The 17,434-nt window shown below is 31.3% G+C and overlaps 1 protein-coding gene across 1 annotated transcript; it reads left to right on the top strand.

Moving 5' to 3' along the window:
- Positions 1–257: 257 nt before the first annotated feature.
- LOC100790492 (receptor-like protein EIX2) lies at positions 258–17,434 on the top strand. The gene is given in 6 exon segments (XM_026126123.2): positions 258–1,274; positions 1,467–1,800; positions 2,043–2,509; positions 2,579–3,115; positions 3,117–3,956; positions 16,502–17,434. Coding segments are annotated over 6 exon segments (3,969 nt in total). The 5' UTR covers positions 258–416.

Here is a 17,434-nt window from a genome sequence, read left to right as displayed (position 1 = left end):
TTGTAGTAGAAACAAACAAGACCACAAAAATCATCATTATTATTTAGACGAGTTGTAGTACCTATACCAGGTCTGATCGGAAATTAGCTGTTTGCTGCGTGTGTATATGTTTTTTTTAACTGATTTCATAAATTTTATTGAATAGATTTTTATATATTTGATTCGTATATTACAACATTTTAAAAATTAAATATCTTAAAAAGACCTACTGATGAGGTAGCGAAGAAGACCCTTTGGATACTTGGAAGAAATTATGAGTGGCCCAACTGTTGAGAAATGTGTGTTCCATTAACCATCCATATGTTATATATATGCATGGCTATTGGCAGTGCTAAAGTCATCAGTATCATTCTAATTCTCATATTCAGTGGATTCATTTCATCAATCACTTTGCCTTTCTCATCATAACCACCAAAATGCCAACCATTAATCCAGTTGGTTTGAAATTCATGCAAGCCATAATAACATTTATGATGATGATGTTGCAGGTTGTTTGTGCTGAAGAGGAAATAATGTGCATTGAGAGGGAGAGGGAAGCACTCCTCCAATTCAAGGATGCACTTGTGGATGACTATGGCATGCTCTCTTCTTGGACCACTTCTGATTGCTGCCAATGGCAAGGGATTCGCTGCACCAACCTCACCGCCCATGTTCTAATGCTCGACCTTCATGGAGATTTTAATGATGTCCAGCAACGTTATATGAGAGGAGAGATCCACAAGTCGTTGATGGAGTTGCAACAATTAAACTATTTAAACCTAAATTCGAATGATTTTCAAGGCAGAGGAATCCCAGAGTTTCTTGGTTCTCTCACCAACTTGAGATACCTTGATCTTTCATTTTCTCATTTTGGCGGAAAAATTCCAACTCAGTTTGGCTCTCTTTCTCATTTGAAATACTTAGATCTTTCTTGGAACCGTTATATGCAGGGTTCAATCCCACGTCAACTTGGAAATCTCTCCCAGTTGCAGCATCTTGATCTCAGCTACAATTTTTTTGAAGGAAGTATACCGTCCCAACTTGGGAACCTTTCAAATTTGCAGAAGCTTTATCTTGGAGGATCACATTATTATGATGATGCTTATGGTGGTGCTCTCAAAATTGACGATGGAGATCATTGGCTGTCTAATCTCATTTCCTTAACCCATCTTTCCTTGGTCTCAATATCTAATCTCAACACTTCTCATAGCTTCCTCCAAATGATTGCCAAGCTACCAAAACTTAGAGAACTGAGTTTAATTCATTGTAGCCTTTCCGATCAGTTTATCCTTTCTGTGAGGCCCTCTAAATTCAATTTTTCTAGTTCCCTTTCCATCCTTGATCTTTCCTGGAACAGCTTCACGTCATCAATGATATTCCAGTGGCTGTCCAACGTCACTTCCAACCTTGTTGAGCTTCACCTTAGTTATAACCTCTTGGAGGGTTCCACATCAAACCATTTTGGCCGTGTAATGAATTCTCTTGAGCATCTCGACCTCTCACATAATATGTTCAAGGGTGAGGATTTGAAATCCTTCGCGAATATATGCACCTTACATTCTTTATACATGCCAGCAAACCATTTGACTGAAGACCTTCCATCAATCCTTCATAATTTGTCTAGTGGTTGTGTTAGACACTCATTACAAGATTTGGATTTGTCAGATAATCAAATCACCGGCTCTTTACCTGACCTTTCAGTATTCTCATCTCTAAAATCATTGTTTCTTGATGGAAATCAATTAAGTGGAAAGATACCTGAAGGCATCAGCTTACCGTTTCATTTGGAATTTCTGTCAATCAGCTCAAACTCTTTAGAGGGTGGAATTCCCAAATCATTTGGGAATTCCTGTGCTTTGAGCTCACTGGATGTGCCAGATTCTCGCTGCAAGAACTGTACTTAAGTGGAAATCAAATCAACGGTACGCTTCCTCACCTTTGAATATTTTCTGCCTTGAAAAGATTGGATCTTTCAGAAAATCAATTAAATGGGAAAATTCTAGAGAGTACCAAATTGTCACCTCTGTTGGAGTCTTTGTCAATCACTTCAAACATTTTAGAAGGTGGAATTCCAAAATCATTTGGAAATGCATGTGCTTTGCGCTCATTGGACATGTCTAATAATAGCTTGAGTGAAGAGTTTCCAATGATAATCCATCACTTGTCTGGATGTGCTAGATATTCATTGGAACGATTAAATCTAGGCAAGAATCAAATCAATGGCACACTACACGACCTCTCAATATTCTCATCTTTAAGAGAATTATATCTTGATGGAAACAAGCTAAATGGAGAGATTCCTAAAGATATTAAATTTCCACCTCAACTTGAGGAACTGGATTTGCAATCAAATTCCTTAAAGGGTGTGCTCACTGACTATCATTTCGCTAATATGTCTAAGTTAGACTTCTTGGAGTTATCTGACAACTCTTTATTGGCCTTGGCATTTAGTCCAAATTGGGTACCACCGTTTCAGTTGAGCTACATAGGATTGCGATCTTGCAAGCTAGGTCCAGTATTTCCCAAATGGGTGGAGACACAAAATCAATTTAGGGATATTGACATTTCAAATTCTGGAATAGAAGATATGGTTCCAAAGTGGTTTTGGGCTAAATTAACATTTCAAGAATCCATTTTAATGAATATTTCACACAATAATCTCCATGGTATAATTCCAAATTTTCCACTAAAGAATCTTTACCATTCCCTAATTCTTGGATCAAATCAATTTGATGGCCCTATTCCACCATTTCTACGAGGTTCCCTGTTTCTTGATTTATCTAAAAATAAATTCTCAGATTCTCGTTCCTTTTTATGTATGGATGGTACTGTTGAAAATTTATACCAATTAGACCTTTCAAATAATCATCTCTCTGGAAAAATTCCAGATTGTTGGAGCCATTTCAAGTCATTATCTTATTTGGACTTAAGTCACAATAATTTTTCAGGAAGGATACCTACATCCATGGGATCTCTTCTTCGTCTTCAAGCATTGCTATTGAGAAACAACAACTTAACAGATGAGATACATTTCTCCTTGAGTAGTTGCACAAATCTAGTAATGCTAGATATTGCACAAAACAGATTATCAGGGCTTATCCCTGCTTGGGTTGGGAGCGAATTACAAGAGTTGCAATTTTTTAAGTTTGGGAAGAAATAATTTTCATGGAAGTTTACCATTGCAAATTTGCTACCTAAGTGACATTCAACTCTTGGATCTCTCACGAAACAGCATGTCTGGGCAAATTCCTAAATGCATAAAATTTTTTACTTCAATGACTCAAAAGACATCTTCAAGAGATTATCAAGGTCATTCATATGAGGTCAATACTGAAACTTATAAGATCGTGAAATCATATGATTTGAATGCACTCTTGACGTGGAAAGGTTCAGAACAAATGTTCAAAAATAATGTGTTACTACTTCTAAAAAGCATTGATCTCTCGAGCAATCACTTCTCTGGAGAAATTCCACTGGAAATAGATAATTTATTTGGATTGGTTTCATTGAATTTATCAAGAAACAGTTTGATAGGGAAAATTCCTTCAAAGATTGGAAAGCTAACATCACTCGAATCTCTTGATTTGTCAAGAAACCAGTTGATTGGTTCAATTCCTCCGAGTCTTACTCAAATTTATGGACTCGGCGTGTTAGATTTGTCACATAACCATCTAACTGGAAAAATTCCAACCAGCACACAGTTACAGAGTTTCAATGCCTCGAGTTATGAAGATAATCTTGATCTTTGTGGACTGCCACTTGAGAAATTGTGTATTGATAAGGGGCTAGCACAAGAACCAAATGTTGAAGTTCAAGAGGATGAATATTCACTTTTCAATCGTGAATTTTACTTGAGTATGACATTTGGATTTGTTATAAGCTTTTGGGTGGTGTTTGGCTCAATCTTATTCAAGCTTTCTTGGAGACATGCCTATTTCAAGTTCTTGAACAATCTATCAGACAATATTTATGTCAAGGTCGCAATATTTGTTAATAAAATATCGAAGGTGCATGGCTGAAGCTTAACAGGTAATAATATTGTAGCCCTTCCATATATATAGTTTCTTTTGCTTTTCATATAGTTTATATAAATGAAAGATTTCATATATATTATATTTTGAATTGTGACCGAAAGATTTCATATATATTATATTTTGAACTATTTTTAATATAATTAATTTTGAAGAGATATGGGATAATTTCAAGTCAACAGCTACTAGAAAGTTAGACCCGTAAGTTATATGCAAGATTAGGTAAACTAATTAAGTTTATTTGAGAGATGATATGAATATATATATATATATATATATATATATATATATATATATATATATATATATATATATATATATATATATATATATATTTACTGAAGTTAAAACGTATTGAAAATGTATAAGTATTGTAAATTGTTTAATATTATTTTTGATTTCAAATAAAAAAATATATATTAAAAGAGATATTATTTTTGTGATACAATGGCTAAGTTGTTTTCGTAAATTATAAAAGAAATATGAGATTTATTACCCATGAATAATTAAATGTGTAATTGTAGCATGCTAATTAAGTGTAGGGTCACGATTTTGTGCTTGGTTGAGTGGTTGGGTGATCTAGTGTTTATATTCAATACTTTATTTTAATAAATCTATGTCCTATGTAATCTTTTAAAAAGTTGGATGAAAAGTTTTCATGATAATAAAATAAAATAGAGATATAATTATAGAAAATAAGTTGTGTATGAATAATGTTAAATTATTTTATACTATCATCCAATTGTTTTTTAGTATGTATGTGATAAGTTTGTGGAATTTTACAAAATTTATATTAAGATTAATTAATAGTATAAAACTATATTGTCATTATATAATCATTAAACTCATAATCATTGATGTTAAATACTTAATCCTAAAATATTAACGATCTCCATTATTACCATAAATGTTTTTCTTGTAAACTATTGTGATTTTAATCTATCATTAACTTGATGCTATTATTCTAATTACTTCAATTTCTAGAATTTTTTTTATAGGTATAAGAATTTTATTTGTTTTCATTTACACATTTTGGAAACTAACATTCTGTTTTTCTTTTCTTTCTTTCTTTCTTTCTCTTTTTAATTTTCAGTCCCTCAAAGACACTAGCCCTCCTGGATGACTCCAATGTCTAAGCTTGTTAATGCTTGGAGAAGGCAATAAGTTGAAAATTATGATTGGTTTACATTTCATCACTGTTAATTGAGATACTTATATAATGTTTTGATAGTTTTAAGAAGACTCTAGTTTTATTAGAGTTATGCTTATAATGAAATATAAATTACAATGTATTATATCAATACTTTACTTGCATCTTTCTCTTAATCAAAATTTCGGTTTGACAAAAACAGTATTGAGTTAAACATTTGATAAGGGCTTCATTTTCAATTTTTTAAGAATAAAATTAGAAAATTTCTTGCACATATTTTGAATGAATGAATCTATCATAATCATTTTGTCATAATTAAACCAAAATAATTTGACACCATATGTTTCAATTATATGGAGATCACTCCAATTTTCAAACTATGCATGCCTTTTATTTTAAGAAAGAAATAATAATAATAATAATATTAATCTATATTATTAATTATTAATCCATACTAATAATAAAGAAAATATCTCCATTTGATATCCATATTACATTGGATAATTTCACCTGTAAATCATTTCTTAAATTTTAAAAATTTTCTTCTAACCTAGTGTAACTTTCCACTACTTCTATATTGCTAATTTTTTTTATTCTATCACTTTTTTTTATTAAATTTATTTTTTTAACTTTTTAAATTATTTTACTTATTATTTAAAATTTAGAAAGACGTAATCTATTATCTAGTTATTAATAAAAGAAATATCCTTTTTAGTGTCCATAAATTTTAGACGATTATATTCTTTATTAATTTTCAAACATCTACTATCCTCTCCTACTAACTATCCACCATTATCATGTTGTTAGTTATTTTATTTTAACTTCTAAATCTTTTTCTTTTCTTTATTTTTTATTTTTATTTAAATTATTTAAAATGATTCAGAGTGTGTCTCTCCCATAATAATAATAATAATAATTGTTGGACAAGTGACTTTAATAATTAAGAGGGAGATGAATTAAGTCTTACAAAAATTTTCACTAACAAAATTTAACCCCTCCTTTAAATGATATTTGATAGGCTCATAATGAAGAAGAAGAAACAATCAATTTAACAATGTTCTTCTAAATGCTCAAGATAAAATTGATTATAATAACATAAATGAGATAATAAAAGAGAAAAATGAAAAGTCGATTTATATTGGTTCGGCCACTTCCCGTGTCTACGTCCTGTCAACACGTATTGGGATCTCTCACCCTTTGTTCAAAGATTCTCCAAGAGACAACCCATCTTTTGATTACAATTGACTTTCTAAGATGAACAAAAAAATTTCTTTCCTTTAGAGTGGATGATACAAATTGAAGTTCCTAAAGAAATTTTTCTCTTTTAAAGATGATAATACAAATTAAAGTTCTTGGATGAATTCTCAATAGATTTGCAAGTATTTGCCTAAGAGCTGTTGATAGAGCATTTGATAATTAAGTTCTTTTGAAATATTTTTTTCTTGCTTTTTCGAAGTCAGACACATATATATAGACCCTTCGTGCCTTTTCAAAAATGGTTTGAAGGGATGTGTTTTTTCAAAAAAAATTTTCTAAAATTTTTCACTGATAATCGATTACAGATTTTTGGTAATCAATTACACAGTTATATTTTGAAGGGTTATGACTTTTCAAATTGAATTTCAAGAAAAATGGCATATGCATCAAGATTCTCTTCTAATCGATTACACACATCAATGGTAATTGATTACAACTTTTAAATTCAAATTTCAAAACTCTTCTAAAAGCTAATTTTTTAAAATTATCTTCTGTATAATCGATTACCAAAGTCTTAGATGTCTTGTAAACACTTTGTTTTGAGGCAAAAACTTGATCTTAAATTAATCTATCTTCTAGTAATCGATTACACTGGTAATCAATTACTAGAGCCTTAATCTCTAGTAAACACTTTGTTTTGAGACAAAAAATTGATCTTGAATTAATCTTTAAACAATGCTTGTTTGTTGAAAAAAACTTGTATAAATCTTAAAGCAATGTTTAACCTTTGAATGTTTATTGAAGTAATCTTGAAAGTAACCTTATTTAATTATTCTTTGGCATCTCGAAATCATGTATTCATACATTCACAATAATAAATTCAAACTTTTGAGTGAAATCATCAACAAAAATGGCATATGCATCAAGATTCTCTTATCTTACAAATAAATGGGTCATGTTATATCAAGAGACTTCCCGGAGAATGTTTGAATCAAAATATGGTTGCATATACAATCATCTCAAAATACAGGATAAAAGTAGATGCCATAATGCACAGTGTAAATCCACCCACACATGTGGAGATGAACCAAGATATTGTATAAAATATCCAACTGAATAAACTTAATTCTTCTAGACTCATCAATTTACACTGAACGCCACAAACGCTTATGCAGATACATGAATTAACAGTTAAAAACAATATTTGTTAGTCTCTGATAGCAGCTCAAAATCCTTATATAGCACATAGCAGGATGATCACTATTCTAAACTTCTATATAGAGACTAAATAACTTACACTATATACATATAAATGCTCAAACTAAAAAAAATGCTTATTTCAAATTTGCAGACATCTTAAACATTCAAATATAAAATGAGTGTTGCACATGAAAAGTAGAGCAAGTTGAAGGTTCAGAGTTCAGTACAAAAACTTATTAGAGTTCAGAGTAGAGAAAAATATTTTCAAAAGATGAGTTAGTGTGAGTCAAATAGTATAAGCATCGCATAATAGATAGAAGCATGAAAAACCATATCTATTTTGGAATGTCTTTAATTTTAAAATCAGGGAAAATCTCAAGATTGCAACCCCAGCACCTAAAATGATGTTATTTTAAAGGAAAAAGTAGATTTTACGAAAATTCACACTCCTACACCATTATGACCACTATTCAGTAACACAACAACATTCAAATTCTGTAACGGGACACGGCTACTCTGTATCACTATAGTGCACTATTAATAACCAATTATGCCCATGTTTTCTCCCAAAAAACTACTTCGAGTCTGAAACTATTTCACACAAACAGTTCAATAGAAAGAAAATAAAAATAAACTCAAATTGAGAAACCAAAGCTCTAATGTGAGTGGAAATCATGCCTTTGACGGTGATTCACTAGAGCTGGCAGCAACGGTATGATTCCGTGATTGAGATGTAAGTGCCTGTACGTCTTGTGAAATTCTGCAGGGAGAGGAACATGCTTGGGAACACCCCAACGATCCCACTCTGCACTCCAAAATATACATTGAACATATGTTAACAAATTTTCTAATAATTGATGCAAATACATTTCAAGGTATGCATTTAACAATTGTCTTTCTTTCCATAAATATTTGTATGAATGCAGAATGCAAGACAAATAAGGACTGTTTGTTGTGATCAAGTGAGGATTTTTTGTTTTCACTTTTACTAAAAAATCGAATGAGTGAAAACATGTTGCCAAAAAAGATTCCAAAAAGGTTACAATTTATTATTCAAAAACAGAGGATCTAGTGAAAACAATGTTGTCATTGGATCTTTCTGGTAACAAGTTTAGTGAAGAACTGACAGTGATATTCAATAACTTGTCTGGGTGTTTTGGATACTCATTGCAAGAACTGAATCTAGGTTGGAATAAAATCCACGGCATACTGCCTGAATTCTCAATGTTTTTGAAGTTGGAAACATTGGTTCTATCAGGGAATCAATTAAAGGGTGGAGTTCCATAATCACTTCAAAATGAAAGTTATTTGCAATGCTATCCAATATCAGTTTGAGTGGAAATCTTCCACTGATAATCAATAACTTATCTAGATATATTGGATACTCATTGGAAGAATTAGATTTGGGCATGAATCCAATGGCACTCTTCCAAACACTCTCTCAGTGTTCCCATCTTTAAGAAGATTGTACCTTTATAGGAACAAGCTAAATGGGACAATTTCTGAAGATGTTGGATTTCCAGCTCGCCTAGAACAACTAGATTTGAGTTCAAACGCTTTGAACGGTGTCATCACTGACTTGTATTTGGCTAATATGTCTACGTTAAAGTCATTGATTTATCTGATAACTCATTGGCTCTGGAATTTAGCCAAAACTGGGCCCCATGTTTTCAATTGAGTTAGATAGGATTGAGATCTTGCAAGTTAGGTCAGACATTTCCCAAATGACTTTAGCTATATTGACATTTCAAAAACTGGAGTATCAGATTTTGTTCCAAAGTGGTTCTGGGCTAAATGAGCTGTGCAAAAGTGGATGGAAATAGATCTTTGGTATAATTATCTACAGGGTATGCTTCCAAATTTTCCACTAAAGTATATTCAACATTCCCCAATTCTTGAATCAAATCAATTTGATGGCCCTATTCCACCACTTTTACGAGGTTTCATATTTCTTGATTTATTCAATAACAAAAGATGAACATCTAAGTATAAAAAAATGAACAAGAATAATTTTATTGCATTTCTGAAATATAGATTAAATTGTTTATAAAATATTAATTTTTAATTAATAGTCAATGATGATAGGATGCTTGAAAATAATATATATATATATATATATATATATATATATATATATATATATATATATATATATATATATTCGAGGAAAGATGTCCAATCTAAATCTTACTATTTTCTTATCTCAAAATGTCTTTTAAAACTACAAATCATTTATGATTATGTTAATAACGTAAGATTATCATTTTTTGATAAGTTATTTGTTTAAAAAGTATATAATACGTTGAAAGAGTTTTACTATTATTAACTTTAATTACTAGAGTTTTAAAATGACATCTATTAATATTAATATATTTAATTTTATATCATTTCATATTAGTTAAATAAATGTAATAAACAATGATGGTAATAAAACTTAAGTAGTGGAGTAGGCTATAAAATTTTTACTTATTTTCTGATCGCAAAAACTACATATGAATAATGTTTATTTTTCTTCATTTTTTATATATCATTTTTCTCCTTGGAAGTTATTTAGTGTCAAATTGAGCATAAGTTTGAGGGGGGTAGTTTTTCTCCTTGGGATTTCATATTTTTCTTTATTCTCTTGTTATATCTATTTGAGGAACACTTTTGAAGGATATCTCAATTTTTGGCAGAAAAAATCTGGATTATAGGTGCCAGCTTGTTGATGTGAAAAAATGCAAAGAGCCACTTTTGAAGGTGAGAAGGCATCTCTCACAGTTGGATTTGGAGAGAGAATAACAGAAGGCTTTTTTAGATTTATTATTTTCTTTAAAAGTGGATGACTAAGGGATCCTATCTCATGTATTTTGAGTTAATAATGGGTTGCTAATTTTCTTTGGGCTAGGGCTTGAGGGAGCCAATTGGAATTGTGATCTAGTTATTTTTCTTTTTCTAAGCATTTTGTTGATAGATTGTCCTTCAAATCTTAATTTACTGTTTTGTATGAAGTTAATGAATCTTCATAATATTGGGAAATGATTTGTTTGCTTATTGCTTCTTGATTTTTGACCATGCTCTTTGATTATGTAGAAATATGAAACAATTGGTGTTTGAGCTACGAATTTCGTTGTGCTTTTTTACCTTAGTCTCGTATGATTTCATTTTAAGGAATTAAGTTGTATGATATTGAAAAGGTTCATTGTCAAGGAATTGAACTTGAACTACTTTAGCTAAAAATGATCTTAGGCTTGAGCACAGTTGTTTGGATTAGGTGGAAGTTAGGTCGTTACTTAAAAATCCCAAAAATCAAAACATAACCCTCTTTCATCATTTGCAAAAGAATTTAAATCAGTTGACTAAATTTCTAGGTAATTCATTTTAATTTCTTTTTAATATCTAACTTCATTACAAATTTAAATTCAGAGTTTCTTTCAATTCCAATAGCATTCAACTAGTTCCATTTAAAGAAAATTCATTTCAGTTGCACAACTGTATAAGCAGTACAGTTTAAAGACAATTCAATTTACAAAATTCTACTGTCATATATAATACAGCACACCTAAAATGTCTGGTGTAAAATATTCCTACTTCCTACAAAGCCATTGCATCTTCCAAAACCATGCATGACATAACATGAATCCCCTAATACAGGTGCTCATTTGTTTGTAGACAACTCAAACGAAAACCGAGAACCCATTCCTAAACATAGTGCATGATGATCTACACGTCCTTTAGAGAATAGATGCATGTTGCAGAACTTGTGCTTTTCTGGCATGGGAATCATGATATCTCTGTGACATTTGGGATATAGTGAGACATTTAGGCATGCTTTGAGTTCAACATCTCTGGTGAAGGACTCCTTCCTTTGTTGAAATGTATCATTGAAGACGAATTGTCACAAATCCAATAATAAAAGTAGCATTCCACAATCTAAAGGAAGCGAGTCAGCTGTTGTTTCTTCCTTGAACCTCCTTCTCCATACATATCATTCCACTGCTTTAACTCATTCATTATGGATCCTTCTGACGCAAAACTTGCATCCACCTCCATTTAATCAGATATATGTAAGTTTATGTACATGGGAAAAGATATTCTATTGCAAATAACACTTTCCTTCTTCCACTCGTGTGCAAATAACACTTTAATTAGACAAGAAGCATAGAAAAGTGCAAACGACAATTGTTCCATCATCTAAAAGAGGGTGACGCTCTAATCTCAAATATAGTGCTATGTTTAACCAGAAAACTAATATGAATGATAACAAATCAACAATAAGTGTTACGTGCACACTAGGTAACATTTGTATAACAACATAAGCCATCTTTTGATTACAAAAATTACACATTAAAGTATGATATCAGATTCAGAAAAACACCATGTATTTATCAGGAAAGATGCATCATTCATCTCCTGCAGCTGTCCTGTTTCCAACGCAACAGATACTGATACTAAAAAATGCAACAATCTATTTATAATATATAATTTCTGAGATGTGCAACAATAGGCTTACGCATCATTACTACATTTTTTCGCCTCATGCTTAATTAGTAAGAATCATTAGAAGCTAAAAATAAATTTTAAAAAAAGCTGAATTTCATACCCTGCTGCACGCAATAGTTCAATGTAGAATTAAGCCTTGAAATAGTACCCCCTACTAAGTGTTCGAATTTGTTGCTGTCATAACTGATGATGTTGAAACCTGATTTGGCTTCAGATATGAGAAAGAAGCTTGATGGTTTTACCATATTCATCAATGGGGAAACTGAGGATATGAAGGAAGCAAACATGGGGAAAAGGGACCTGTAATCTTTAGAATCAGAGCTAAAGTATGATTTTCGAAAGAGTTTGGCATGACATAGTGCCTTTTTCACAAGCTCTGGTATAATTCATATTCCTACGGAAATGTATTCAATTGATTTTCATTCAGTTTTTGTATTCATGACTAAATTTATCCTTAGGAATTCTAGAAGTAGAGGAGTTGTTCAACACTTCAGATTCATGGCACAGTGAGAATGGCTTTTCTTTTTTATTTTCTCGCTAAATTGTTTTTCTATATAAAAAATTGGGTATTTAGCTATTTCCCCAATACTTTATCTTATTTTCTGTCTCATTTGTTTGGTTATTATTTGTTTTTTTCTGGCGTGTCATTACATTGCATAGGCTATATCTTTTTACAAACTATAAGCACTTCAACCATATAAGTGTTTGTCTTTGCTAAACCCCCAATGACTGGTGTTGTAAAGTCATTAGAGAGTTTGGCATGGCATAGTTCCTCAATACTTTTTCTTTGATTTCTCTTATTTTCTATGATTTCATAATTTAAAATCACATTTTACTACTTCCTTATTTCTTATTAGCTATGACTTCATCACTTATTTTGGCTCAACAGTTTTACAGAGGAGACCTTTTGTTGAACAAAATTATTGCAGTTTGCACCAGGGAACCATGATGTAATCACCCCCTTTTATGATGGTTGGCTTACTTGCAGATCATTTTGCCCTTTTATGAGACATGTGAAGGATTGGGGCTTTTAATTTATTTTTTCAGGTTCTAGGTGCGTTCATAAAATACAACTTATGAAGGATCGGGGTTAGTACATACTCCATAGCATTAGAGTAGAAGCTGAGTACAAGGAACACTTTTAATGTAAAGGACTAACTCCTGTATGTAGGCTTTTTTTGCTGGTTCTTATCTGTTGTATGATACCCCTTGTACCCCACTTGAATAAAATTTATTAGTCCTCTATAAGAAAATATTATAATACTCTGAACGGTTAGAGTAAATGAGTCACCACATGATTGGTGTCATTCGTAGTTTTCATACCATTCAGCATTTTCCAATATTTATTTGCATGTTAATATTTTCACATTGAGTGATATGTTTCAATATAAGGTGGGATGCATGGTAAAGCTTTTGATTGTGGCATATGGGACAGAGAGGATTAGGCCCAATCCCCCATTCTCCATCCTCTCTGGTTAGTCATCAAGGACGACTTTTCTATCTTCCAAAGGAGATATCTCATTCTCTCAGGGCCTTTCCAAACAAAGATATCTTCTCTCGCATCATCCTCAGGAGGGACAATACGACAGGTTTCGAGGCAACACTTGATTTCATTCAGAATGTTGAGAGCCTTTAAATAGGCAAATTACAGAACTCAAAAAACACTCCTAATACCTATGGCCTATATAATTCAGGACCAATAGTTTCCCATTGAGTCTGATGGAACCCCAGAGCCTTGAAGCTACCAATACTGAATATAGCCTTCTTTACATTCTCATCATCACCACCCAACTCCTCCAACCCAGAGCTCAGCTTGAAGAAAAAATAAAATAAAAAAGAGTCTGTGAATTAAAATTTAAATAAAATATGTTCCTAGTATAAAATAGTATTTTATATATGTGGCTATTGGCAGTGCTAAACTCAGCAGTATATCTCCATTATTGATGAGTTTCCCCTAAAATGTCACTAGTCTGCACTTCATATATATCGTTTAGAATGCTACATTATTTTCTAAGTCTTGTTTTTTTATTTAATTAGTTAGATATTAAATAACTTATACTATATACATATAAATGCTCAAACTAAAAAAAAATGCTCATTTCAAATATTCAGACATCTTAAACATTCAACTATAAAATGAGTGTTTACATTTGATAGCCCCTTCAAGCAGGGTATACATTTTGGTGTTTAAATTTGATAGCCCCTTCAAGCAGGGTATACATTTTTAAACCCAATTTTTTCTTCTTAATTAAGAATATGGTCACTTTTTTTAACCAAATTCAATTTGAATGTCACTTAAAGCACAACACCATTTAATGTCAATAATATATAATTTGAAGTCCTCCACTTGTTTAGGATGATTTGAAAGGAAATAAATTGGGAAGAAATGAATGGAAATAAAACAGAAACTTTTGGTTTTGATTGGATGAAAATGAAGTAAAATAAATTTAGTGGAGTCCAAAAAAATGATTCCTCTAAAACAGTGGTAAAATGGAAGGATTTTGTGTGAAGCAATGCTAATCTTATGGGAGGATTGGTAAAAAAAATCATTCAGTTTTTTTTATTATTTCTATTTATTCAAACAATATAAAATTTCCACCTGGTTTCTCTTTTATCTCTCTCTTTTTCTTTTTTTCCTCTTTAATCTTTCTCTCTTTCACCCCTAATCCAAACAAACTGTAAAAGTTACGGATGAGTTATACTTTTACTTTTTTTTTTTTCAAACTGCAGTTTTTTTTTCTTCATAAATTGCAAATTTTGTGCTAATTATTTTTCTAATTATTTTAAATATGAATGTCATTACCTTAATTACGAAGAAATACTATAAACTTTTTTTGTAATTTCTTGACCGAAGACTTTTCTGAGTCTCTCCTAAAATGTTACTAGTCTGCACCTGATATATATAGTTTAGAATACTACATTATATTCTAAGTCTTATTTTTTTATATAATTAGTTAGATATTAAATTGAAAAAAAAGAGAAAAGTTGTGTTGTTGTATAGTTTTCGTCACTTTTACTCATAAGAAAATATATATACTACGTTTAGCATCTTTAAACTAAAAATTGTTGAATTGAAATGCATAACAAAATATGAGTCAAGTAATTAGTGCACAAAATCTTGCTCAAAGTGTTTGCAACCATAAATTAAGGTTGTGCTTAGGACGATTACTTAAAATATCGTTAATTGATAGTTGACCTTAGTGGTAACCCATCTCATAGCGTGTGTGTGTAAATGTTTTTTTTTATATAACTAATTTCATAAATTTTATTGAATATATTTTTTTATATTTGATTCGTATATTACAACATTTTAAAAATTAAATATCCTAAAAATGATTTTTGTTGCCTAATTTATAAGATAAATTGATTTAATTAGGGTCATGACAATATTTTGCCAGATTCTATTTTAGTCTGCTTTGCATTAGAATGTTTACATTCAAATAACTCTTTTATAACAGAACAACAAATAAAAAAAGCTATTTATTGATTATACATACAAAAGGATTAATTATGCTTTTCTTTGGGACAATTTTTTTTATGAATGCCAATTTTAAATAATTATTCAGGTATTCAAGAAGACGTACGCAAACAGCTTGTTTACTTTCGTATTCACAATTCAAAGTCGTCTTTTGTTTATTTATTTATTTATTTTTGAATCAGAGAACTTTTTGAAGTCGTCGATCATTTTTTTCATATTTTGTCAGTCTTGTCACTTTTGAACACTTTTCTTTTATAGACAAATAATACATTATATTAAAAAAATCAAAATTATCAGAACATGTAACACGTTGGCAAACAGTAGATCTCAACCAAACTTTCGAAAACTTTTGGATATTATATATGTGGCTATTGGCACTGCTAAACTCAGCAGTATATCTCCATTATTGATGAGTCTCCCCTAAAATGTCACTAGTATGTACTTGATATATATCGTCTAGAATGTTACATTATTTTTCAAGTCTTATTTTTTATTTAATTGGTTAGATATTAAATTGAAAAATAAAAGAAAAGTTGTGTTGTTGTGTAGTTTTCGTCACTTTTACTCATAAGAAAATATATATATTATGTTTAGCATCTTTAAACTGAAAATTGTTCAGTTGAAATGCATAACAAAATATTGATCAAGTAATTAGTGCACAAAATCTTGCTCAAAGTGTTTGCCACCATAGATTTAGGTTGTGTTAAGGACGATTACTTAAAATATCGTTAATTGATAGTTGAAACTTCAGATGAAATTTAAAAATTTAAAAGTTGAATAGTTAAATATGAAAGCTGAAAATAAATAAGCTAATGGATTCAAGTGCTAAAGTCATCAGTATCTTTCTATGTGGGAAAAGCAAGGGCTGGTGGCACCTACCGAACAGAAGCAAAATATGACTCTGATACCATATTAAATGTTATAGTGCAGCAAAGGCAAATATACCCTCTCAAGTGCTAAAGTCATCAGTATCTTATAGTGCAGCATCTTGATCTCAGCATCAATCAATTTGAAGGAAATATACCCTCTCAAATTGGAAATCTCTCCCAGTTGCTGCATCTTGATCTCAGCTACAATTCTTCTGAAGGAAGTATACCGTCCCAACTTGGGAACCTTTCAAATTTGCACAAGCTTTATCTTGGAGGATCATTTTATGATGATGATGGTGCTCTCAAAATTGACGATGGAGATCATTGGCTGTCTAATCTCATTTCCTTAACCCATCTTTCCTTCAACTCCATATCTAATCTCAACACTTCTCATAGCTTCCTCCAAATGATTGCCAAGCTACCAAAACTTCGAGAACTGAGTTTAAGTAATTGTAGCCTTTCCGATCATTTTATCCTTCCATGGAGGCCCTCGAAATTCAATTTTTCTAGTTCCCTTTCCGTCCTTGATCTTTACAGGAACAGATTCACGTCATCAATGATACACCAGTGGCTGTCCAACGTCACTTCCAACCTTGTTGAGCTTGACCTTAGTCATAACCTCTTGGAGGGTTCCACATCAAACCATTTTGGCCGTGTAATGAATTCTCTTGAGCACCTCGACCTCTCACATAATATATTCAAGGGTGAGGATTTGAAATCCTTCGCGAATATATGCACCTTACATTCTTTATGCATGCCAGCAAACCATTTGACTGAAGACCTTCCATCAATCCTTCATAATTTGTCTAGTGGTTGTGTTAGACACTCATTACAAGATTTGGATTTGTCAGATAATCAAATCACTGGCTCTTTACCCGACCTTTCAGTATTCTCATCTCTAAGATCATTGGTTCTTGATGGAAATAAATTAAGTGGAAAGATACCCGAAGGCATCTGCTTACCGTTTCATTTGGAATTTTTGTCAATCCAATCAAATACTTTAGAAGGTGGAATTCCAAAATCATTTGGGAATGCATGTATTACATGA

Source organism: Glycine max, chromosome 16 (assembly GCF_000004515.6).
Source record: "Glycine max cultivar Williams 82 chromosome 16, Glycine_max_v4.0, whole genome shotgun sequence".
In the NCBI taxonomy this organism is placed as follows: domain Eukaryota; kingdom Viridiplantae; phylum Streptophyta; class Magnoliopsida; order Fabales; family Fabaceae; genus Glycine; species Glycine max.
This window is presented reverse-complemented; position numbering and strand designations above follow the sequence as displayed.